This window comes from Stylophora pistillata, chromosome 11, assembly GCF_964205215.1.
Source record: "Stylophora pistillata chromosome 11, jaStyPist1.2, whole genome shotgun sequence".
Taxonomy (NCBI): Eukaryota; Metazoa; Cnidaria; class Anthozoa; order Scleractinia; family Pocilloporidae; genus Stylophora; species Stylophora pistillata.
In genome coordinates this window covers 4228336-4254316 of record NC_142529.1, presented here as the reverse complement: position 1 = coordinate 4254316, position 25981 = coordinate 4228336, and the positions used below count along the sequence as shown (strand labels likewise).

The following is a 25981-nucleotide window of genomic DNA, read 5'->3' as shown; positions in this document are numbered from 1 at the left end:
CTGGCAGCCAATAAGTCATGGAAGTCTCTTATTATTCATCCAAATGTATGCGGGAAAATCAAACATGAAGAAAGTTTGCTGCCTTATCCGATTCTAGGTGATGCGTCATTAGACAAGTCGTTAACCGTTAACGTCTGTGGGGAACTGAAAAAAAGTTCGCCATTATCTGGTCTGCACTTGAGTGTCCGAGGTAAACTAAGCAATGATGTTATGGATTGTCTAGTTGACTTTTTTCTGACTAACAATTCATTGTCCTCACACAGTATTATTGACCTTTGCGGTGAAATCACAAGCTACGGAAAAACTGCACTTCAAAAGTTAGTTCAAGGGAGTCCAGAACATTCTATTTCAGTGCACTTGAATGGTGTCAGTAAGGATCGCTATTTAAGTGGTTTTGATACTCTCACTAATTTTTCTCCACCCTCAGCCTCATTATTAGCTGACGGGAAGACTGCAACACACGATGAAGTTATTGCACTATTAAGCTGTGCGTCATCAACCACGTTCAACCTCACTGTTAACAACCACGCTGATATGTCAGGGGAGTGGGCCAGAGGTGTGGCTGAGGGCTTAGCTAACAGCAGATCCCTAACTACATTTAGTCTCACACTTAACAATCTTACTGATAAGGGAACAAATTGGGCCCGCTATATGAGTAAGGGACTGCCGGAGTGCGCATCATTAACGACATTCAGTCTCACAGTTAACAATCACACTGACGAGGTAGCAAACTGGGCCGGCTATATGAGTGAGGGACTGCCGGAGTGCGCATCATTAACGACATTCAGTCTCACAGTTAACAATCACACTGACGAGGGAGCAATCTGGGCCTACTATATGAGTGAGGAACTGCTGAAGTGCGCATCATTAACGACATTCAGTCTCACAGTTAACAGTCACACTGACGAGAGAGTAAACTGGGCCCGTTATATGAGTCAGGGACTGCCGATGTGCGCATCATTAACGACATTCAGTCTCACAGTTAACAGTCACATTGACGAGAGAGTAAACTGGGCCCGCTATATGAGTCAGGGACTGCCGATGTGCGCATCATTAACGACATTCAGTCTCACAGTTAACAATAGGGAGTTTAAGCAAATCACTACGGCTGGCGCTGCTACGGCTATCGTGGTTGACGAGGCTTGGGGAGAGTACGTCGCCGTAGCCCGCCAAAATTCAACTTTAAGCAACGCGAACTACAAACCTAGTACGGCTGAGAAGTTTAAAACCAATAAGCGTCTTCGCGGTAGTTTTTGCTCATCTAAAATCTCAAAATGACTTCGTTCAAAGAGACGAGGGATTTTATTTTACTTTGCTATGACCAAGGGATTCTTAACGATGAAGAACTCCTGGTTTTGTACGAACAGTACAAGTCTCCAAGCTTAGACCTACCGTACAATGCATATCCAGTTTTCGATCTGGACGAGATGGAAGATGATGAATGCCTTGCAGAATTTCGAGTGAAGAAGAGAGATATACCTGCACTCGCAGAAGCGCTTCAAATCCCAGACTGGATTACCTGTAATCAGCGGAGCAAAGCCGAGGGCACAGAAGCCCTTTGTATGCTGCTAAAGCGCTATGCTTACCCCTGCCGGTACAGTGATATGGTATCACGGTTCGCTCGTCCTGTCCCTGTTTTGAGCATGGTAACCAACGAATTGCTCGATTACATCTACGCAACTCATAGTCATCGAATTATCAATTGGAATCCTGCATTGTTGAACCCACCAGCTTTGCAAACCTATGCCCGAGTTATCTCCCAAAGAGGGTCACCATTGCAGAACTGCTTTGGTTTTGTTGACGGAACAGTTAGGCCTATTGCGAGGCCTGATAATAACCAGAGAATTGTCTACAACGGTCATAAAAGAGTTCATGCTCTAAAGTTTCAGTCTCTAGTTCTGCCAAATGGTATTATTGGACACCTGTATGGCCCTGTTGGTAAGTACTTCTGTTCTTGAAGTTTCCCTTACATGTAAAAGGTGGTAGTCGGTGGCAGATCCAGGTGCTCATGAAAGGAGGCGGGGTGGGTCTAAGGAGGGTGGGTCCTGCCCCTAAGACTGGTCAAAAGTGTAAGTCTAAAGAGAAGTATTGTTTTCACTTGAGCTTTCTTGTTGACTGAATATTGCAGGGGGATAGGATGCATGGTAGGGGGTGAGGCTAGTCTGTGAAATATGGGAATCTAGTTATTCACTAAGTATTGACATATATTAACTGCAGATATTAAACATGATATTTTTTCAATTTTTCCTAGAAGGAAGAAGACATGATGCTGGAATGCTTCGGGATTCACAGCTTCTACAGAATTTACAGATGTTTGCTTTTGATCTTCATGGGCAGCCAATGTGCATCTATGGGGACCCTGCCTATCCCTTGAGGATCCATTTACAGTCACCATTTCGCAGTCAAGTGTTAACTCCTCAAATGCAGGCATACAATTCAGCAATGAGCAAAGTTCGTTCCTCAGTGGAGTGGTTGTTTGGGGACGTGATAAATTATTTCAAGTTTTTAGACTTTAAAAAAAATCTGAAGATTGGACTTAGCAGTGTGGGAAAAATGTATGTGGTGTGTGCACTTCTTAGGAATGCACTCACTTGCCTCTATGGCAACCAAACATCAGAGTTTTTTGAGCTTGACCCACCCAGTTTGCAAGATTACTTTGCTTAAAAAAGGTGTAAAACTTCAACATTTATTGCATTTAAGTTGAGTTCCTAGAGTTTAGTCTCAGAAATGGTTAGGTTTTTTCCCCAAATGAGAAATGGAACATAAACTCAACTGTCAATTGAACATGTGTGTTTCACAAACAAAGTCCTTTTGTATTGTAAGGTCCATACATTAAGTTACTTTAAGTAGAATTACAATAATAACATTTTTACATTTAATCTTTCAGAAAAACTTTGATGGACTGTCAAATTCTTCCAACTTGTGTCATTTGATATTTATTTCTTGGGGTCTAAGCTTCTTTCTGGTTTGAAATTTTATTTAAGTTTTCTTTTTCTTTTTCTTTTTCAATTCAGGAAACTAGAAAAACCAAAGTAGTTTAAAATTTAACCAAAAACAAATTTAAACCACAAAAATACCTGCCTACTTCAAATTCTGAACTGAACGATGGCTTGAAACCCCAGTTAACACAAAAAGACCTGCAAAGGGTAACATCAATACAAAAAGGCATAGATCTTGAACCATGTTTTAGGATTTCTTTGGCAGCAATCTTTCAATAAGGGTCATCATGGCTGCTGTCTGTTGTTGTTGCTGCTGCATTATGGCTAAAATCTGACCCTGTCTGGCAGCTTCTTGTTGTTGGTGTTGTTTCTTTAAGGCAAGTTCTTCCGCTCGAAACTCATTTTCCTTCTCTGTTTTTACCTTCAAAAATTCCACTGCATCATTTCCACTCCGCCTTCGTTTAATCTTCTTCACTTGATCACCCTCAGCTTCGGATCTTTTTTTTGTCTCTCCAAATCGCTCCATGGCCTCTTTCCGCATTTGCTCTGCAGTTTGTTTTTCTGCCTCAATCTTCTTTAGGGCTCCCTCAGAGTCTCTGGATTCTTCTGCCAACTTTTCTCGATCTATTATTTCATCAATTAAAGTTTCAAGTTCAGTTAAATCCTCTACTGCAATGCCACTAGCTGATTCTTCCTCTTTCTTTTTCTCCAAGTGCTTCTTTTGAAGCCGTTCCATCCTTTCTCGGACACCTCTTTGTGAGACTTTAAATTTCACCTCTTCACTCTTATTCAAAGCTTCAGCTATTTCAGTCCACTTTTTACCTTTTTCATTACTTCCTTTCTTATACTTGTAAGGTTCTTCTAGCAGTACCTCACGGCATAACAAAGTATCATGTATTTCTGTCCATTCCATAGTCCTGGATAGGAAATCACGAAGATTATTTAACACACAATTCAACTTATTTGGTTGTGGCTCGATATTATTGCATAAGAGATGTTGTATTTTTGGCTGCTCTTTGTTTCTAACCACCACCGACTTACAAAAAATTTCATTGAGAAAGATCCCTGAAGATTTCATTTTTGTAAACCCCTTTACATTAAACTATTCTACATGCAAAAGGTCAGAAAAGGTACATGTAAATACACTACAGTAAAATACATCCCAGTAGAGAAATCAAAATGTAACACCATAAATTTGACTTGAAAAACAATGATACTGAGTTGTAAATGTCGTCTCTAAAAACAGGGAGACTCCCTCCAAATAAACAGGTGAGCCTATTTAATTTTCATTCCAAATCTCCACTAGTGCTACATGCAACATCCAAAATTAATCAGTGCAAAAGAAAATTAAAATTCAGAATAGATGGTAATTAAATGCGTTCTTGTCTGACCAGCTGTTAATAAATTTCAACGTTTGGAAAAAAAAAATTGTAAGCGATCCTGTTCACAGAGTGAATTAAAATATTTAAGCTTACGTGTTGTAAAATTGCCAGTTTGGAGCTTATAAACACCAAAAAGCAAAGTTTCTACACGGTCCTTCATAACCCTCGTCATTCCTTGGCCTCAGCTATTTGAATTTCAAGTAGTCTTAGAGGTTTAAAAAGAAAAGGTTAGACTTTCTACTTACGCATTTCTCCTGCGGTTCGCTGCGTTCTCCATGCTTCGATCCTTCGACATACGTGGCTGCAAAAATAAAGGCAGATTCACTCGGTAAGGAACGGCAAGCTTGATAAATATTCACGATAAGCTATTTTTAAAGATATTAAGTGTATTTCAAAAGTTAAAATTGCTCAGGAGAATGTATAAAGCGAACAAAGAAGCGAGATGAGTTCACGTACCACAGACTACTCCGAAACCTTCCCACTCGCGTAGAAGGATTTCCCGCTACGGCTGAATGAGAACCACTGACATGCGCAATGACTCGTTTCTGGACAATTTTACTTCCGGTAGCCGTAGCAGCGCCAGCCGTAGTGATTTGCTTAAACTCCCTAATCACACTGACGAGAGAGCAAACTGGGTCGGCTATAAGGGTAAGGGAACAGACTGGGCCCGCTATATGAGTGTGGGACTGCCGAAGTGCGCATCATTAACGACATTCAGTCTCACAGTTAACAATTACGCTGACGTGATGGCATCTTGGGCCGATGGTATTAGTGAGGGCTTGGCGAACAGCAGTTCATTAGCCACATTTAGTCTCACAGTTAACAATCATGCTGACACGATGGGAAACTGGGTGAGAGATATAAGAAATGGATTACAAAAGAACGGTTCCTTGACAACGATAAGAGTAGCATTCAGCTTGTACGGTGTGCACAAAATTCACTAAGAGCTCGTCCAGTCTTCCAGTTCTCTGCTTTGTCAAATGCGTCTATGAAACTTCCAAGAGCTAGAAATTGTCGCTGAAGGATATGGTCGCTGTAGAGGTTCACTGAAATTCCTCAACTGAAAGCAAGAATTATTACTGCGCTCGTGTTGCTAGAGAAATTTATTTTCTCATGCATGAATGATGTCATTTGTAGTTGATATTGAAAGTTGGTTTCCACTTATTAGCCGTGATAATTTTTTACCCTTCGGCACAACCTACGACAGTTTGGCAAATTTTCGAACCATGAGTATACATTAATCTATAGTTGAAAAACTGTTTTTATTTTTACCAAAAGGACAAGAACATTTTATTGGTAAACACTAGTAAGAAACACGGTCCCACGCGCCTACTTGCGCGAGGAGACATACGATATTAGTTAGCCGGAAACGAACTTATTCAACCGATGCATTGAAAACATCTTGTATGCCTACACGAGGCAAGCGGAGAAATGAAACCGAAGTCGCCGACAGTTGTACAGTTTCTGTGATGTTTTTTCCCTGTTGTGAACGGTTAGTAAGAGGAGGTTTCTAAACGCACTGATTTCAAATAACAACAAGCCTAGACATGGTGCGCTGTATCTAATGGTCCATGAACTTTCTTGAATTTTTTTTTTTTTTCTTCATGTTCCTCGGAATTCTTTATCCCGCCTATTTCCAAACCCAAACAACCATTAAAGAATAGGTACGTCACAAGAATGGCAACCGAGATTAAAAGTGACTTTTCGGAAACAGAACTTACAAAGCCAAAAGATAGTTTGCTTCCAGCCGAACGCAAGGCGCTGAGGGCCTTGAAGAGTGACTCTGAGTTAAACCTCAAAAAGGCCAACAAAAGGAACAACAGGAGTTTACAGGAGCAAATCGCAAATTTCAAAGCGCATTTGCTAAAGAGAGGCTACCCAGAGGACCTCATTAACACAACCCTCTCAGAGGTGAACTTCAAAAACAGGAAGTTAGCACTTCAACAGAAACCGAAGACGAACCAACGAATCTTGCCTTTTGTTACACAATACCAACCATCAGAGCCACACATAAAGCAAATTATCATGAAAAACTGGCATTTAATAGAAACACAACCACTACTGAGCGAACTATACAAAAGTCCCTCGCTCGTATCTTACAAAAAAGGGCGGTCGCTGAAAGACATACACTTGAGGGCTAAACTTTCAGGGTGTCCAGTTCCTATTTTTTCCTATTTTTTCCTATTTTTTGGGCCCATTCCTATTTTCTCCTATTTTTTAACCAGAACCTCCTATTTTTCCTATTTTTTAGCCAGTAAAGCCAAAATTTGTAATAAAATTGAAAGTGGAATTATAGTTGAATGTGTTTTATAGTGAGATCATAAAGCACATAGTACGTTGACTCTGATGTTCTAATATTAGTTAAAGTAATAGCCACATTTGTTCTACGAAAGCCAGATCACTACAATTCTTTGAAACAGAAATAAAAACATATATTGGTGGCGAGAAAAAGAGAGATAAGCGACAGATATATGGCCTACTTGTCAACGGAATGGACCTCTGTCATTACACAAAACAGGTCAAGTCGAGAGCGGGTGAAAGATTCATTCACGAGGCTTATTCATTCATGTCAGTGTCATTGTATACATATCTATGTATATATGTATACCTTTATTTGCAACTTCCTTTGGATCATATTAATTCCGTCGGTTTGGGGTGAATTGTTAGAGGTACGTTAGCACAGCTTAGCAAAAATCTCATGATCATGCATTCTTTGTCATTGCGAAATAATTAAAAATAATTTTATCAAACTTAGAAGCTGTAGTGTGTGAATCTTATGGCTTGCTATTTACCTAGTCTCCTCTAGGGCATTATCTCAGAGAGCTCTCGGTAAAAAAGTGGAATAAAGCTTACATTTTACTAAGTTATTTAAACTTTTAGGGCAATGTTTGTGTCAGGACTGAACACGGCAAGCTTCTGTTCCGAATAATTAAATTCTAGTCTGGATCCGTTTAACTTGAAGAAGACCATCATTTTATTTATTTATCTATTCTTCAACTTTAAAATATTATGGAACATAAAGTTAAAACTCTTGACAGCCAAAGATAAGAGATGCAAAATTACTCGCTGAAATTATGTGGCCGGCTTACCGAGGCTGCCAAGTAACAAGTTGAAATCTTGAGCGTACTCCACCCGATCGCTCTTGCATTTATACTAAAAAATTAGCTCTAATTGATGTCCTTATTGATGTCCTTCATCGATGAAGACCAGAGAATAACGTCTTGGCAAACAAAAATCAAACATAACTTCATTGAAACCTCGGTCACCTCTTCTTTCCTGTCTTCCTTTTTTCCATCGGCTAGACTTGAATTGTTCAGCGGCAGACGTCTCTTGCGTTAACGAGTAGGCCATATATCTCTCGCTTGTTTCTTTTTTTCTTGCCACCAAGATTTGTTTATATTTCTGTTCACCGAATTGCGGTGAGCTGGCTTTTGTACTCGGTTTCAATGTGAAGTTTGGGCAAACATGTTTGCCGCTTTTCTCCAGCCATCGTCCACTTGTCGAGCTTCTGATGCTTCACAAACCTACAAAATCATCCTGTTTCCTTGAAGATATACGCGTCCTTTTTGATTGCGAACAGCAAATCACTACTAAACATTAAAAGCAGAAGACATCCCACGTAATTGTATTTAAAACGGAGTTCGTACAAAGCTATTTTAGGTGGAATCCGTGCTTAAACATCTGCAAGTTCTCTGAAAGTCTTTCTTTGCAATTTTTGTTTATCCTCCGCCTCGCTTTCATGACTAGGCACCAGTTTTTTCCCGCGTGTCCGCCATTTGTGAATACGGTGTATGAAAATGCCTGGCGGTAGAACAAAGTTTAGCAATGCATGGCTTTCTGCCTTCGATTCCAATGGTCAAAGATTGAGTTCTTGGTGTCGTAAAGGAGTGGATGACTACCATGCTTACTGTAGGTTTTGTGATAGTGAGTTTCTTTGTGACAACTCTGGAAAAGCGCAGATATTGCAACATGCGAGGAAAGCAAAGCATGTTCAGGCTGTTAAACCTGCAAGGGATGAGTCTCAAGGAAAGTTGTTTGTACTGCAGAGTCAACCAAGTGCAGGCATCTCAAACCGTTGTGATCTGCCAGAGCACAGGAGAAGTTCGTCTGGACAGCTGTCCATTATCAATTACAAAAATGCCAGCTTGCAAGCAGAGGTGATTTGGTTAGCAAAGTTGGCGTCATGTAACTTTAGCTTTCGCTCAGTTGACAATCTTGGCAACACATTTAAGGCGATGTTTCCTGACAGCAACATTGCTTCAAGTTTTTCAATGGGTAGAAGCCGTGCATCCTATGTTATTGGGGAAGGCTTGGGCCCTCACTTCACACAGGTATTATATAAAGTGCAATTTGAATACGCAAATTATGAGTGCATATTTATGTGTGATTCTTGATATCAATGAAAGTTTATGTCAGTATTTCATCTTTTAATTTGGTGTATGAATAAAAAAAGGTAACTTACTATAAGTGTTTGTGTTTCTATCACCAGATAATTGTTGATGATGTAAAGAAGTCAGAACTGCCTTTTTGTTTACACTTTGACGAAACCTCCACCACGCAGGTCAAGAAACAGATGGATCTTACCTTTCGTTACTGGTCCCCGACTCATAATGAAGTCTGGATAAACTTCTATACCTCTTTATTTTTTGGTCATGCAGAGGGTGAAAAGGTGGCTAACCGTATCTTCCAAACAATGTTGAAAGATGACCTTCCAATAACGAAGCTGTGCACTTTGGTAAGAGATGGCCCTAATGTCAATAAAACCATTGTTAGAAAGTTGGAAGGAGCAATCAAAAATGACAACCCAGACTTTAGTGGTTTTATTGACTTAGGAAGTTGTGTTCTTCATAACGTCCATAATGCTTTTGGCAGGGGTTTAGAGGAATATGGGAAAGACATTGAACAGCTTTGTGTGGACATTCACTCCCTTTTCAAGTACAGTGCAGCTAGACGAGAAGACTATCACACTTTACAATCTGCAATGGGTGTGGAGATGCACAATTTCCAAAAGCATACCGAGGTGAGATGGCTTAGTCTGGGCCCTTCTGTGCGAAGAATTTTGGAGCAGTGGGTTGCATCTGCAGCTTTGTGAAGGATCTGGGAAAGGATCCCAAAACAGCTCCTAAGAGTGTTGCTTACAAGAGGGTATCGGCAATGTTAAATGACGAAGAAGGAAAGAAAACAAAGGCACAGTTGGAATTTGTGGGTAATGTTTCACCTGTTTTTGAAGATTTCCTCACCATTTTTCAGAACAGCTGCCCACAGGTTCACCTTTTATATGATAAAATGTCTGAGTTCTTGCGCAAGCTTATGGGTAGATTCCTAAAGAAAGATGCGTATGAGAAGAAGTTTGGTAGTGATCTAGTCAGTATTGACTGCAGTGCAAACAGTCAGCTGCTCGATGCTGATATTGCAATTGGAGAGGCGACCAAGAAGGCTTTAGCCCAAATCAAGCCAGATCGTAGAAAGTCTGTATATCTTGGCATCCGCACATTTTATAGCACATCCCTTACATATCTACAGTCTCATCTCCCTCTTCAGAACACTCTCTTAAAAGCATTAGGATGTCTCAATCCTGTCAAGAGAGAAAAGGCAAGTAGTGTGAAGGCAATTGCAATACTGGCTAAAAAATTGCAGCCTCAGTTGGATGTCAGCATTGTTCAAGATGAGTGGCGAGTTTATGCTGTCGATGAAGATGTTGAGCAGTTACACAAAGAGAAACGCGTTGACCATTTTTGGCAAGAAGTATTCAATCTCAAGTCTCTTAATGGGACCGAGCCTCGATATGTTGCTCTTCCAAAAGTAGTAAAATCAGGTCTTATTCTTGCGCAAACAAATGCTGAGTCAGAACGAAGTCTGTCAGTGAATGCCCGCATTGTGACGCAAGAAAGGACACTTCTTGGAGAGAGGACCATTGTTGGCCTTAGATCTGTGAAAGATGCTTTGAAGTTTTATGATCCTGAAAACCTGAGACCGGAAAAATTTGCCCTGACAGATGGTCTTCTAACTGCTGTGCGATCTGCGCACATGCATCATAGACAGCGGCTGGATGAAGAAGAAGCCGAGAAGAAGAGAAAGGAGGTGGATGAGAAATTGAAAGCTGAAGAGGAAGAACGAAGGAAAAGAGACCAGGAGAAGTTAAGAAAAGAGACAAGATCGTTGAGAGATAAAGGAGAGAGGCTAGACAAGAAGGAGCAGGAGGCAATGGATGAAATGCAAACGGCTTATGAGCTACTGTCAGAGGGCACATGTAAGTTGCAGGCTGCTCTATCTTCAGGTTCCAAGGTTGATTCACAAGGTGCAAAAGTTGCATGTCTCATGATTGAAACGGCCAAATCGAATCAGGCAAAGGCAAAGAGGAAGCTTGAAGCAGTAAGGGAGAAGCAAAAGGAGGTTAACATAAACAATCAGAAGTTGCTGGAGAAAGCTCTACCAGCGGATGTTTCTGCTGTACCATTAAAGAAAAGAAAGTCAAAGTAAATGTAAACTGTCATTTTACACCTCTACGCAGGTGCTCTGCCAGCTCAGTAAAGACTAAAATGTTCTTGTGTTAGCAATCATCTGCTGGATTAATGTTCAAGTTATAAACATAATGAAAAGCCAACTTTGTTTCTGAACAAAAGTGAAGGTGAAGCAGTTCAGTTGTTACTTTAAAATTAGGGAAATCAAAGTAAATAAAGTTATGTTGTACAGATTTTTTGATAGATTTATCTCAGTGAGGGATATCAGGAAGATTAAAAATTCAAACCAAAAAACTCGTTTTGTCCTATTTATGTTCACTGCTGTTGATCGACTAAAGTGGTGAATCGGGGATAGCAGCTGGCGTGTGGGGAGGCTACCTTTGTTGACGAAAGTACTATTGATTTTCCTATTTTTCTCCTATGTTTTAGTGCAAAGTTTCCTATTTTTCCTATTTTCTCAATCCTGAAATTCCTATTTTCCTATTTTTTTGGGCAACCATGCCGCTGGACACCCTGAACTTTGAACACAGGGAGCCCACACAAGCGGCCCACACAAGCGGCCCACACAAGCGGCGTGTCTGGTCGTTTATTCGAAATATAAAAAAATGTATGGGAAAATATTGAAGAGTCGTAATATCGTAATCTTATATCAAGGAATGTCTATGTTAAGGCTCAAAATAAATATAAACCTACCTCATTTGCTGTGTATTGTCGTTTCTGTGGTCTTAAATGGCGAATTTGAGCGATTTGATAGATTTTGCGTTGAGTGTTACTTTACTGTATAAGAAGGAGAGTAACAGTCAACGAGAGTAACAGTCGAGGGTAACATTCAACGCAAAATCTACCAAATCGCTCAAATTCGCCATTTAGAACCACAGAAACGACAATACACAGCAAGTGAGGTAGGTTTACATTTACTTTGAGCCTTAACATAGAGATTCCTTGATATAAGTTTACGATATTACGACTCTTCAATATTCTCCCATAAATTTCTTTATATTTCGAACAAGAGACCAGACACGCCGCTTGTGTGGGCCCCCTGTGCTTTGAAGAGGCAACTCTTGACACGCGCTGGGGAGTCGTGTAGGCCTGTCAACCCCATTTAACACATAATGCGCATTGCTTTCCGGAAATGACGTAAGATGAACTGGTCGAGAAAACATGTCGACATATATGTCGACATAATTTGAAGGAAAAGGCGAGATATATGTCGACATATATGTCGATATATTGACGAGAGAAAGAGAAAAGCTATGGCACTTTAGGGGCTCCGTAGGGAATGACTTATTTAAGTGTCAAAAATGTAAGAAAAATGACACTGATTAATCCTGCAAGGAATAGGTGTGCAGTGCAACAGCGCTGAAATGGGATACATCGCTGTCCTTGCTATCTCAAAAGATAGTTGTTTACATTGTAAGATATTAAACAAGCAAAGAAATAATCACTTCGGGGAAATTCAGTAGATATATTTGCACAATGCTGTGCTGATATAATTATCAAAGAACATCATAACATTTATCATTCTTGTAATTGTAGCAGTGACTTTCAGCTTCACACTGTTTTGCTGACATGCGCAGGTACTTTATCTTGGCTCCCCTGTACTGATGGCACGCCGAGTCTTGCAAATAAAAAACAGAGATAATGAGCAAAGCAGTTGCTGCTTGATCAACTTTACAGGCACGCTTCCTTTGTAGGCTCAGGTTCCTACTTGCAAATAGCAACTCAAAATAAGCCTCGCTGATGATGATGGTTAATATGAGGTAATGATCAACTCATACAGAAGGGTAAGTTTCTACCAAGTATCAAAGATAAAAGGGTCAAGCCCGTCCCGAATTTTTCTGCTCGGTAGAGTTGGCTCTTTGTTGGTAATTTTCGTACCTTTGCCATAGTAGCATATGGCTGTCATCATATTGCGCCTTTGTGTATCCCAACCATCTGACCAAAAGGATCTATCTGGTTTGCTCTCACATTCCTCTTGACAGGTACGCCATGATGCGGCCATAGTTGACATCTGTATTACGTACTCACCAAGGGGTCACGCATCCGCTGGGTACTAAAAGGGTAACCTTTTAATTCATACAGTGCACTTCTGAATTGGGTCAAGATTTTCAAAGTACAGTTACCATCCATTTCCCATGTTTGTGTAAACTCAGGACACTAAAGCGCTTTTCAATATTGAGTGTCGTAAAACCAAAAACTGGGGAAGTCAGAAGCAAAGGAAGCATCACAAATAGCCAATGGGAGCTTCCGAGGTCTGGGTACGATTCATCGTGAAGACTCGCACAGTTCTTTTGATCTACGCTTCCCTAATTCACCCTCCCACCACACCCCCAAATAAAATAAAATTACACTTTATCTCTCTTATTTCTCAACTACGTTCGACAGGTTACTGTCTTCCTCATTCTAATATTTTTTATATTTTGCGTGAAGGTTCCCGTATCACTGAGTGCTAACAATTTGCTCAAAGACCTGTTTCTAGAGTAAATGTGTCCTCCATGCTTGGGAAGTTTCCAGTGTAAGGGTTCTTATATCCCGAAACATATCCACGGTGGCCATCTTGAAATTTCAACCAATTACTTCTCATACTTTCATACGTTTTACCTGGTTTTCCTTGGGTTCGGATGCCAATCACAGGGCCTGTCTTGCGAGATACAATAAAACTGAATCTGTAGCGCTCAGCGGCTTTGACTTTCGTGAGCTTTTCATTGATATTTTCATTGTTTTCCTTTGAGGAAGTGAACAATGAATGTTGTATGTGTTCCAGATATGGCTATGTCTTTTCGTGCAACGGCATCCTTTCCACCACAACAGCGCGTGCAGAAGTTTGAGGTATCATCTTTGTGAGTGGGGTACGCCCACACGGTAGTTGTTATTAAAGGTCTTGATTCGCACGTATTTTCGATCTATGCTGTTAGGCTTTGGGCATATCTGTTTTAAAAATGCTGAACTTCAAAAATAGGAAACTTACTCCGAAAGTACATTACTCATCTCATGTAACTTGAGCCGCTGGTAAATATTTTTTCAACAAAAGGCTGTTACATAAATGCGACTCTTTGATAAGTAACACTTAAACTACTACACGTCAAGTCACACGTGTCGTTTTCACCAGATTTAAAGCAAAGAAGTTTTATTGCCCTCCCAGTTCCCTCCTAAAATCGACAGTATTTTTCCGAGAACTTTTAACACTACTTCTTTTAACTGGATATCATTTAGGGTCTCTCTTAAGATTAAATTTTAACTCAAATAGACGACCACCTTCATGATCAAATTTTGACACAATGGGTGTCAAACTTATGGTTTGTAACAGATAGAAACCTTCTGATTATCAAAGCGATCATCGCGGTAATGAACACTACCGTTTATAATAAGCAATGGTGAAAATAATTTCACTGCAGCTCAAGTAGTGTTCATTAAGGCGAAGGTCGCTTGATAATCATTTCTTAACCCACAGTTCACATATATGATATTCACAGTCATTTATACAGAAACCAGCCACTGCGCTTTGTTTTCAGTTATTTTATTCTGCTAAGAAAATGAGACACATTAATATCACATCATCATCATCATGTACCGACTTGATATCCGCGGATATCTCAAAAGTACTCACAGGCCAATCTATGGAAAAAAGGCATCCGCTTAACCTTACCTGTTTCATCATATTTTGATACTTGTTCTCCATACCGCAGTAATCTACCATAAACCTCTGAAAATACAAAATGACCTTGCTAAAAATAATTATAACATAACAAAAGCAAAGCGCGCGCTCTGATTGGTCAACTCAGCGTCCCCCATTTGCCCATGGGTGTACGCTGCTGACGTTAGCATTTTTTCTTTATTTTTGTTATTGCCCCGGAAAAAATTACTTGAAAAGGATTGGCTGAAAATCGCTTAGCAACGGCTGCCAAGGTAATGAAATTTCTGTTTGTTTTGTAACAATGGTGTCCCGTTTTGTGCGAGATCAGTAAGAAAACATTTTGCCCCTTATATTATAAACAAGTAATCACATGGTTCCTCGTAAAATTAAGGATTAATATCACTTGTGTTTTTGGAAGTTGCAGAAATTGCCCTCGTCGCGGCGCGACTCGGGCGATTTCAGGAACTTCCGAAAACACGCGTGATATCAATCCTTAATTTTACTCGGCCCCGTGCGATTACCTATACTAATTCCATACTTCCCATTTGTACTTAACTTGTCGGTCTTGTTTTATGAAACTGTTGACACTTTTCTTATCTGGGAATCTAAGTGAATCTTCGCAAAATACGTTCAGTGGAGAGGAAATTTCATTTTAACTAAAGCAAATTTATCCCTCAAAAGATAATTAACCCTTTCATTCACTAAAATGATGACCATGCAACTTCTCCCTATAGCATTCATACATTAGCCAGCCAGCACGCATGTTATGAGAATACTCAAACTTATTTATCAGGTAGAAGTTGGTATCTTGAGCTAACACCAAATTCTCATAGCTAATTTACGAGGAAATGTGTAAGAGCTAGAGAGGAGAATTAAAAGTCAGATCTTGGGGGTTAAAGAGTTAAGGTTCTTTACCTGAGTAGCATGAAGCAAAGACCACCAGCAGCAAGAGAGGTAAAGAGTTCATCGTCAGCACTCGGCCTCTGCTCTCGATTCACTTTTGAACAATTCTATGTGTTAAAAGACAGCGACAAGCTACAGCAACCTGTTAAAATAGATGAAGTGGTCTACAATATGTTTTATACGTATGATGCACGATCCTCGCAGTGGATAGCGCTATTTATGCAATAGCGAGAATCAGACCTGAAAAAAATCAGGCCTGTACGGGATTCGAACCACTGACCTCTGCGATACTAGTGCAGCGCTCTACCAATTGAGCTAACAAGCCAACTGGGAGCAGGCCGTTAAGTTGATTTGTAATAAACCCGTGAAAGTGATAAATCAGATGCAATGAATATATGAAGTTCATATATTTTGAACTGCGGTATTAGATACGTATGATGCACGATCCTCGCAGTAGATAACTCATCAACTTAACGGCCTGCTCCCAGTTGGCTTGTTAGCTCAATTGGTAGAGCGCTGCACTAGTATCGCAGAGGTCAGTGGTTCGAATCCCGTACAGGCCTGATTTTTTTCAGGTCTGATTTTCGCTATTGCATAAATAGCGCTCTCTACTGCGAGGATCGTGCATCATACGTATCTAATACCGCAGTTCAAAATATATGAACTTCATATATTCATTGCATCTGAATATGTTTTATATTACAGCAGAATCTGGCTAAATCAGAATCCGTAAACCAGAACTTTCTGCTAACTCGAGGCCATTTATATTTTTTAATCATTTGCTACAAAAGTATCTCGAGCTTGACACTCAGATATTTATATGTGTTCTACTATCGACGACAATCAATTGAAGTTGAGAAGTAAATTACTAAAGGCGCAGATTGCTGGGGGACGAGGGGAACCTTGTGAAAGAAAACGGAAAAAGAACCTTTACCTCAATATACTTTACACTACTCAGTTTAATGGTGATTTAACTCTCCGCTACCCCCAAACATTTTTTAAAGGCTAGGAAAGAAACAATTACAGTGACTGAGAAGGAAGACGACTGCAAAGCGTAGGGAGGTTCGGATGTTGTAGTTTAAGCGCGGCTTAATAACCATACTACTGGCTTTGATAATGCCAAAGTGACAAATGCAGGAAACTTGCCAATTCGGAAGACTCTGGAATCCTGATGCGCAACTAATCTTAATAAAGGGGACAATAGCGCCAGGCCGTTGCCAAACCAATATGCGACTTCTTTATGGAAGTACATTGATACTTATTTCCCGTTTTTGCAGTATTTTCACACTAGCGTGTTGGATTTATTTTCCGCTCGGCATTCTTGGCTTGCAAGGCCTTCAACTGAAAATCGAAGGTGAACATCTTAAAGGAAAAATATTTTGTCACCTGAGCACGCCTATCCAAACAAGACAGAATTTTGTTCAACATTAAAAAATCACTTTTCTTAACACTACCATTAAGCGAGGTTTTGTTAATAATCTGGTCAAAAAAGCTACTGGTACATGTATATCCGGTAAGATTTATCTAGAACATGGTTAATGGCCTTAACTGAATACCATAAGCGCTACGTAACGGATGCGTTACCAGTCTCTTGCGATTGTTCAGATGGCAAACAAGGCGGTAATAGTACCTGAAGAGTAACACTTCCTTCTTTTTTGGTTCGCGCTCAAACTATCGACCGGTTTTTTTATTATTCATGTTTTATTCTGTTTCTGGTTCGCTTTGAACACAACCTTTTTGCAACCGTGTTTTTCGAAACGAAGAGAAAATCGTAATTGTAATTTTTCTCATAATCGATTCTTTATATACCTACCTTGGTTTCTCGATCATAAGGCACACGGTTTTTCAAGAAAATCGTGTCTTCGGGTAGAAAGTAAATGCTTAAATTGTGGTGCATCTTATGGCCAAGTGTTTTTGCGCAACTAAATCTAAAGATCACAATTTTAGCAGAACTTAAAAAGACAAGAAAAGGACACTGATTATTGGTAAGGACTGTAACATGGACCAAGTCGATTGAGAATGGCGTGAGCGTCAGTTGGTTCTAACGACTCGAGTACAAGGCCGATTGAAAAAACATGGTGCACGCGTCTGTAAGAATCTAGCGATTCCAGAAAAAACCACAGGCCGTAAGAAACAAGATAATGAAACCAATTCTGTCAGAACTTGGGGGACTACCCGTCGAGAAGCCTGGGTTCAAGTCCTGACTGAGTCCATCGTGTAATGTTCTACGAGCAATATCCTTTATTACTATAAGACCTCTCTCTTTACCCACGAGAATAAGTGAAAATCTCCAGAGGAGCTTAACAAAATGCTTTAGAGTAAACAGTGATCATAGCATCCAATCCAAGGTGACTAGCAGTACTGTTAGCCATTTCATGCCAGGGAAAGCGAAATTAGCTGTGGCAATATGGGTCACTTTACTAGGAAGCAGACTTGACTATTTTTTTTTTGCCTTTTTATGAGAAATAAAGCAAGTTTTACGATATTTTGTCAATACACCATTTGAATTGAAAGGCCGATATTGTGGTAAAGGCTTTGATTTAGTCAATTCCAGGACATTATTTTCAAATAATGCTCACGCGCATAAAGGCTCCTTAAAAAAAAGAAAGAACCTACAACTAATTCAGTTACAGCCCTTGCTTTGTGAACAAAACTACGACAGTTCAAACTTTCAGTCTAACAATTCTAGATGGACAAAGGTTGGGGTGGGGTGGGGGGTCTTAGTTTCAGTCTTTTTCGAGAGTACTTTGTCCTTGGTTAAAGACCTCACTGGTGATATTCCATGGAACGAGAAACATACAATACTCCGCCCGAACCGAAAGAACCGAGGAGAGTGTGGTGTGGAACGCCTCATACCGCTTCCTCACTACCAAGGAGTACTTGACCTCCTTGATAATCCAGATTGACAACAATCACATGATAATCTTCTTTGATACATCGTTCAGAAGATGAAAGTCACCCTGTGAGTTTAAAAGTTTCATACTTTTCTTTATAATCAGGTGACTAGAATCAGAAATCTTAGGTATTTCGAGCGACTCTTACGCTTCTTTCGTGCTTAGCAACCTCCCGCGTGCATCCATAACTCAATAGTGTAAGCTGTGGTATTTACCATTTGTTAAATAGTGTACCCTGTGGTGTTTACCATTTGTTTTATAACATAACATTGATACATTGTAGCTAAAGAGTTCCCTTATATTTAACAAATCGTGACCAGAAAAAACAAGCAAGCGCGGAGAAATAGTCTTTGCATTTGCTCTCGTCAGCAGCGTACACCCATGGGCAAATGGGGGACGCTAAATTGACCAATCAGCGCGCGCTTTACTTTGGTTATGTTATAACAAATGTTGTGGAATTTAGCAAAGTCATGTTTTAGTTTTTGTGGCTGCTGTTGGGTTTTTTCAGGAGGGGGAACCCATAAAATGCGACCCATTTCATTAGGCTCTGCCTATATTCTTAGGGTTGTGCTGTAAAGAGAGAGAAAAATGAGAAATCCTCGAAGTGAAAAAAGGAAATAAGTATAGTTGCAACCACCCTCTCCATAGTTTACATTATATCTTTGCATGCCTTGAAGCACCAGCTTGAAAACTCCTGATCATGAGATTTACTAAAAGATATGAAATGTTTTGACACGTTTTCTCATGAATGAACTTGTTTTCAAGATTGTTTCATGGTCAATCCATTTCCATACTTATTTCATATGGAGATGAATCAGACTTGATAGTGACCTATGGGGTCACTTTTTTACTGCTCAGGTCTCAACATATTTTAGTCTGATATTCCTTACATGTTGCCTGGAAATTAAAGACATCTCCTTTGTGTCTGTTCTTTCTTCGAACAAAAATTTTTATGAATGGGAAAGAGGATTGTATGCCAGCACCACAAGCCACAAGATAACTGAAGAAAGAGAGAAAGTTTTTTTTTTAATAAGTTGTTATCCATTAACTTAAAAATTATTTGAATATGTATTTATGCATTTTTTTCACTTGTATGAAATAAAATTCAAGAATTTTGTATGCACAAAGTACATAGTTCTACTTCATGCAGATCTGTGAAATGTTTGGATTTAGTTTAAAATTACAAAGCCATATTCTAAACAAATTATTTCACAATTTTAAAGTAAGTCAGCTTTTGACAATGATAGCAGTGAAATGGCAACAAGTTTTTCTCAAATTTTGTATATGAAACTTTACTTAAAGTTAGAAAGGTTAACAGAGATATACTACGCTATGAATAATAGACACATTTACCACCTTCCAGGAACAGTTTAATACTAACAGAGCGCGCAGGTGACGCGTATTGTCTAGTGATGCAGGCAGGACCTTTATTATTTATTATTATCTATTATCTTCCCTCAAGAAACTGTACCCAGTAGTCTGTCTAACAGAGCGCGCAGGTGACGCGTATTGTCTAGTGATGCAGGCAGGACCTTTATTATTTATTATTATTTATCATTATTTACTATTATTTATTATCTTCCCTCAAGAAACTGTACCCAGTAGTCTGTCTAACAGAGCGCGCAGGTGTCGTGTATTGTCTAGTGATGCAGGCAGGACCTTTATTATTTATTATTATTTATTATTTTCCCTCAAGAAACTGTACCCAGTAGTCTGTCTAACAGAGCGCGCAGGTGTCGTGTATTGTCTAGTGATGCAGGCAGGACCTTTATTATTTATTATTATTTATTATTATTTATTATTTTCCCTCAAGAAACTGTACCCAGTAGTCTGTCTAACAGAGCGCGCAGGTGTCGCGAATTGTCTAGTGATGCAGGCAGGACCTTTAAACTGCCCTAGAACACTCTCCAGTCACAAGCATGGTGGGTACACGGTCCCATTTGTGCTCATTTGTATTGCTAATAGTCAATGATGTGCATCAAATTTCTGTTGGTTCGCACTAAAAGTTTAATTCAAGCAGTAGATTACAATTATTGTTACATTCGTGTTTGGACTAACTGATTTGTGCGTCAAAAATGTAAGAAAATTGGACTGATTAATCTTATGAGGAGTGGGTATGTGGTGCAACAGTGCTAACAGGGGATACAATGCTGTCTTTGCTATCTCAGAGAGAGTTGATGACACTGTGAGATGTTAAACAAGCAAAGAAATAATCACTTAGGGGGAAATTCCGTAGATATATTTGTACAGTGCTGTGCTTATATTACCATCAAAGTACATCATAACATTTATTATTCTTGCAATTGTAGCAGTAGCTTTCAACTTCATGCTGTTTTGCTGTCATACACAGTACCTTTTTTTGTACTTCCCTGTACTGATGGCACACCGCGTCTGGCAAATAAAGAAAAAGAGACAATGAGCAAAGCAGTTGCTGCTTGATCAACTTTTCATGCACCTGTTTGTTGTGGACTTAGGTTTCTTCTTTTGTGTGTTACGGTATTTTCCAAACCGACAGAGAGATACAACTCATACCAACTTGACTACTTTATCAACTAAAGCAACAATCTCACTAAGGACCGATACCAATAACTATCTTATCTTAGAGCCCTCCTTTAAAACTATAATCTCAGTGAGCTACCACACAACTCACGGTTCCCTTTAATGATCCTTGTAACTTGTCGACGTCCATAACACTTTTGCCAACGTAGCCTTCCTCACTGCTGACGATTCCAACACCAACTCTTCTGGGCTCTTTGCAACAACAGCACTAATTCACTAAAAGGCCTAACTTTAACTCATCGCGACTCCTTATATATCTTTTACAAAATTTCCAGAAAGTTCTAGAGAACTGTAATACCTCCCGGTTAGCTCAATTGGTTAGAGCGCCGGACTGTGTTGTGCGGTAGGTCGAGGGTTCGAGTCCCGGCCGGACCAATACTCATGGTCTTAAAAAAAGTGAGGAAAATTTGCTACCTTTCTAAAATCAAGAAATGGATAGATATTATAGTCTTCTCGGATAAGGACGAATAAACTGTAGGCCCCGTCTCCTGCAAGGTTTGGGGTAGGAGACGTTAATTTCCCACGCACGATATTACTGTGTGGTGGATGTCCTCCCTTAGGTGGGATGGGTGGGAATTGGCCCTGAAAAGCCCCTTATGGGGAGTGGTCAATTTACGTATGTATGTATGTATGTATGTATGTATGTATGTATGTATGTGTAATACTGCTATTTTTAGTAACATTACACTTCTATTACATCTTGTCGAAAATATGCTAAGTCACTAAGTGTTCCAGAAACTTCTTCGTTCTATTTTTAGTGATTACGTAACACCACGCTCTCTAGAAAAATATGGGCGCTCTCCATAACATGCGAGTCTTACTTTAGAATATCAACTAATCTTTAAATGAGCTTTCAGAGTTTAAGTGAAGCACAGACTTATTCGTCTTTCGGTATTAGCAACTCAAAAATAAGCATCACTGATGATGGTTACTACTGGGTGATGATCAACTCATACAGAAAGGCAAGTTTCTTTTAAGTCTAAAGGGCTCAAGCCTGTCTAATTTCTCTGTTCTGTAGAGTTGGCTCTTTGTTAGTAATTTTCCTACCTTTGCTATAGTAGCATATGGCCAGGGTTCGACACATGGCTATTGCATTACTAGCCACCGGGCTGGGTGATTTCTAAAATTTACAAGCCCGAAACAAAACTTGGTAGTCCGGATCGATTTCCCTAGTGGTCAACTTCAACCCCAAACACGCAAACCTTCCTCTAAACTTATTTGCAAGGTTTTTTAAAATGACAAAGAATGGCATTTTTCTTTCATTGTGATAACATACTGTGCTATTTAAGGAAAAAGCTAAGCAAATTTTCGAGTGCGGGGCGATCGTGCAAGGCGATCGTGCGAAGAGATCGTGCGAGGCGATCGTGCGAAGCGATCGTGCGAGGCGATCGTGCGAGGCAATGAGCAAGGCATCACAACATTGGTAGGGAGAAGACTGGGGAAGAAATTGACCATTAAGTGCAGAGTCTGGCATCAAGTGATGTTCACGATCGACACACAAAACAAAAAGACTCCAGAAAATGAAAGGTTTAGGCCTTCTTCGTTGGTATTGTCATTACAATTTAAACTTTCTTGTTTTTTTAATCAACTGTAAACTTCAAGTAAACTAATTATATATAATTTCTTTTAATTTTACTACTAGCCAGCGGGCTAAGGCGGTTTTTTACTAGCCTGACCAAATTTTTACTACCCTCGGGCTACGGGGCTAGCGGAGATGTCGAACCCTGCATATGGCTGTCACCATATTGCACCTTCCAGTACTCCACCTGTCTGACCAATAGCATCTATCTGGTTTGCTCTCACAATCCTCTTTACTGGTACACCATGGTGTGGCCATAGTTGACATCTGTGATACGTACTCACCAGGGGTCACTCATCCACTGCGTACTAAAAAGGGTAACATTTTTTAGTTCATATAATGCCCTTCCAAATTGGACCAAGATTTTCAAAGTACAGTCAGTATCCACTTTCCCATGTTTTTGTAGATACAAAACACTAAAGCGCTTTTCGATATTGAGTGTCGTAAAACCAAAAACTAGGGTAGCTGCAACAGCCAATCAAAAGCAAGTGAAGCATCACAGATAGCCAATGAGAACTTAAAATAAAACAAGCAAACTGCCTGAAGTTTGGGAAATAAGTGACTAAGTCTGCAGTGGTGTAAGTTTTCAATCTGATTGGTTAGGAAAGTAGCATGGGTCATCTAAACCAATCACAGAACATAGTGAAGGAAAAGAAATACAATTGTAGAAAACTTCTGACTCTGAATTGAGAAATGCCCTAAATACCATAAAGCTATGGGCCATAGGGCCCATCCTGCTAGAGCCCAAGATAATGGGCTGTCAAAAAGATTCCACACTCTCTTTGGACTAATGCGGGAACTCCCTGAGCTGCTGTTTAATTTGGTGGAACAAAAGTTTAGCACAATCACTTCCTTTTTTTAACTGTATTCCATTCGTCATGATTTACAATACTGGATGAAAGATACTTGTCACAATTTTACTCAGTAATACTCTATAGTTCACCATCTAGTTCTCTGTAGCTCAGAGCATGGGAGCATTATTTCTGAAGGTTTGGGTTTGAATCATTGAGAGGACTGGAACAGTTCCTTAAAATCTGCACTCATAACTCACCCCCCTCCCGCCACACCCCCAGATAAACTAAAATAACACTTAAACACTCTTATTTCACAACTACATTTAACAAGTCTCTGTCTTCCTTATTCTGATATTGTTAATGTTTTGTGTGAAGATTCCTGTATCACCTAAAGCTAACAGTTTGCTCCTGCCTGCTTCCAGTGTTGATGTGTCCTTCATGCTGGGGAACTTTCCAGTGTAAGGGTTCTTATTTCCCAAAACATATCCATCATGGCCATTTTGAAATCTCAACCAACTAATCCTCATATTTTTATAGCTTTAACCTGATTTTCTGTGTGTTTGGATGCTAATCACAGGGTCCCTGTGCAAGATACAATAAAATTCAATCTTTAGTGGTTGTTGCCACCGGCTTTCCTGAGCCGGTACAAAAGTAACAAAGACTTTCATGAACAAATTAAAATAGAAAGATATTATACTTAATTCCAGCTACTCTGTCGCTGAATGCATACTGTACAATGTATTTTCCGCTGTTATTCCAAGTAATTAGTTGCGGTTGTTTTCATTTCACACCTGCCGTACCCACTATCGTGCATTCTGTTTTACATGTATTCCCTGATTTGCCAGTTATTAGTACTTATACTCTCCGCTGTCTCTTGAGTACCATTCACGCTTGCGGTTCCATACAGTTTATTCATCTTTCTGGTTTACGCCTCTCCCCCCCTCACCTCCCGTTTGCTACAGGTTTCGTCTTTGCCTCTATCTTTCAGGCCGTAGAGACACTTCTGGCGACTTCTTCCACTGTTTCAAATGCGGCAAATTTGGACACTGGGCTAATCACAGGGGGCCCACACAAGCGGCGTGTCTGGTCGTTTGTTCGAAATATAAAGAAATGTATGCGAGAATATTGAAGAGTTGTAATATCGGGTTTGAAGTTTGAAGTTTAATATATTCATAAATACATAGCAGTTAAAAAACTGAATTGCGTATTTACTCACATAATACAGATAGTAAAATTAAACTAATTTAGTTATTAACTACTTAGTTATTAAAAATCGTTCAAGCGGCTAAAAAAAGGAAAGCTAAAATGAGTTCGCTTTAACACATGAGGAAATAATAAAACTATTTTTAAAACGACTGGTTTTGAAGCGTTGTACATTAAAAGGTCGCGCACGGCTTAACAAGTAGGTAGTTTCGTGTGCTGCTGGTATTAACTTTTGAAGACGGTAATTGTTGTCATTTACAATTTTGTCGAAAAGTGACTCACATATTTCGTCGTGATGGATGGCTAATTCTTTAAATTTCATAATATCCAGGACCTCATGATAGCTATGACCAGGACAGATAATGGACATTGCTCTCTTCTGTACGTGTTCTAAATCTCACACTAAATAAAATCGTAAACTTCTATCGAGGAATGTCTATGTTAAGGCTCAAAATAAATGTAAACCTACCACACTTGCTGTGTATTGTCGTTTCTGTTGTTCTAAATGGCGAATTTGAGCCATTTGGTAGATTTTGCGTTGACTGTTACTCTACTGTAGAAGAAGGAGACAAGGGTGGAAAGTTCATTTTCGACCGCTCCACTTTCGAAGCCGATTTTCACCCAGAAATTAGAATCGCCCGGCTTCCAAATCGAACACCAGATAAACCAAAAGGCTGACGCTTCTTCTCGTGTCATTCAATCGAAGATCCATTCGAAATCCAAGCGCTAACTGCCCAAAAACTTTCGAGAAATGCAGCTTTCCAAGCGATCGGCATCCGCGGCACAGATTTGGTGTGCTCCACGCTGATTGGATGATGGTGGAGTGGAGTGAGTGTGGAGAGGAGTGTGTGTGAGTGGAGTGTAGAGTGTGTGGAGTCCCTCAAGGTTCTATACTTGGTCCGCTTCTTTTCTTAATTTATGTCAATGACATGCATCGTTCCTCTAAAAAGTTTGACTTTTACCTATTTGCTGATGATACCAATTTACTATATGCAGAAAAAGATCTAAACAAACTTGAAGTTGACGTCAATGAAGAGCTATTAAGGTTGTGTTAATGGATGAATTCAAATAAATTATCTCTTAACGTATCTAAATCTAATTTCGTTATTTTTCATCCTTATCAACACAAACTATACCGATTAAACCTTAAACTACTTGATAATAACTCGGAGCAATTGGTATCTCTTGAACGTAAGACATATGTTAAACACCTAGGTGTTCTAATTGACGGTAATCTCTCCTGGAAGCACCATATTAACTACATTTCCACGAAAATAAGCAAAGGTATCTGTATTATTGCTAGGCTAAGGCACTTGGTACCGCTCGCTACTCTTATAAACATTTACCGCTCGCTCATTGAACCGTATATTTCCTATGGTCTCGTTGCTTGGGGCCAAGCCGCGAATACTCATCTAAAGAAAATCGTCATTTTACAAAAGCGGGTTCTTCGTCTAATATATTTTTCCGATTATACATCTCACAGTGCTCCTCTTTTTAGTCGTTCGGGAATTCTACCGATAAAAATGCTTCACTTCAAATTGGTTGCCTCTCTGTTACATGACATCAAAAATCGCTGTGCTCCTCCCAATATTTCTGAACTTTTTACTCACTCCCAACAGGTTCATTCCTACTC

The 25981-nt window shown here is 39.7% G+C and overlaps 4 protein-coding genes and 2 pseudogenes across 18 annotated transcripts in view; 3 read left to right on the top strand and 3 right to left on the bottom strand.

The window, feature by feature from the left end:
* The window catches only part of LOC111319919 (uncharacterized), a 150435-nt gene that overhangs the window by 12606 nt on the left and 111848 nt on the right, over nt 1-25981 (top strand). The gene's annotated exons all lie outside the window — the stretch shown is intronic.
* LOC111322632 (tubulin polyglutamylase TTLL7) overlaps nt 1-25981 on the bottom strand; it is a 198229-nt gene that overhangs the window by 76908 nt on the left and 95340 nt on the right. The gene's annotated exons all lie outside the window — the stretch shown is intronic.
* Nucleotides 1144-5872, top strand: LOC148719740 (uncharacterized). The gene is made up of 2 exons (XM_088738137.1): nt 1144-1938; nt 2252-5872. The coding sequence occupies exons 1-2, from the start codon at nt 1275-1277 to the stop codon at nt 2662-2664; spliced, it is 1077 nt and encodes a 358-aa protein (XP_088594263.1). The 5' UTR covers nt 1144-1274; the 3' UTR covers nt 2665-5872.
* On the bottom strand, nt 2666-3852 carry LOC148719741 (uncharacterized). Its single transcript, XM_088738998.1, has one exon. It carries the CDS (start codon nt 3850-3852, stop codon nt 3187-3189), a length of 666 nt encoding a protein of 221 aa, XP_088595124.1. The 3' UTR covers nt 2666-3186.
* LOC148719739 (uncharacterized) lies at nt 6772-11016 on the top strand (annotated as a pseudogene). Its single transcript, XR_015993071.1, has 2 exons — nt 6772-8652; nt 8811-11016. The product of XR_015993071.1 is annotated as an uncharacterized LOC148719739 (transcript).
* On the bottom strand, nt 12228-15494 carry LOC148719738 (uncharacterized; annotated as a pseudogene). Its single transcript, XR_015993075.1, has 5 exons — nt 15332-15494; nt 14429-14485; nt 13252-13724; nt 12661-12835; nt 12228-12400 (listed from the first exon to the last, which is right to left on the bottom strand). The product of XR_015993075.1 is annotated as an uncharacterized LOC148719738 (transcript).

Bases quoted from the DNA above. Each gene is read 5' to 3' on its own strand.
- LOC148719740 (XM_088738137.1), top strand. From the start codon at position 1,275: ATGACTTCGTTCAAAGAGACGAGGGATTTTATTTTACTTTGCTATGAC. The intron at 1,939-2,251 runs GTAAGTACTTCT...AATTTTTCCTAG, and splicing joins ACACCTGTATGGCCCTGTTG to AAGGAAGAAGACATGATGCT.
- LOC148719741 (XM_088738998.1), bottom strand. From the start codon at position 3,852: ATGGAATGGACAGAAATACATGATACTTTGTTATGCCGTGAGGTACTG.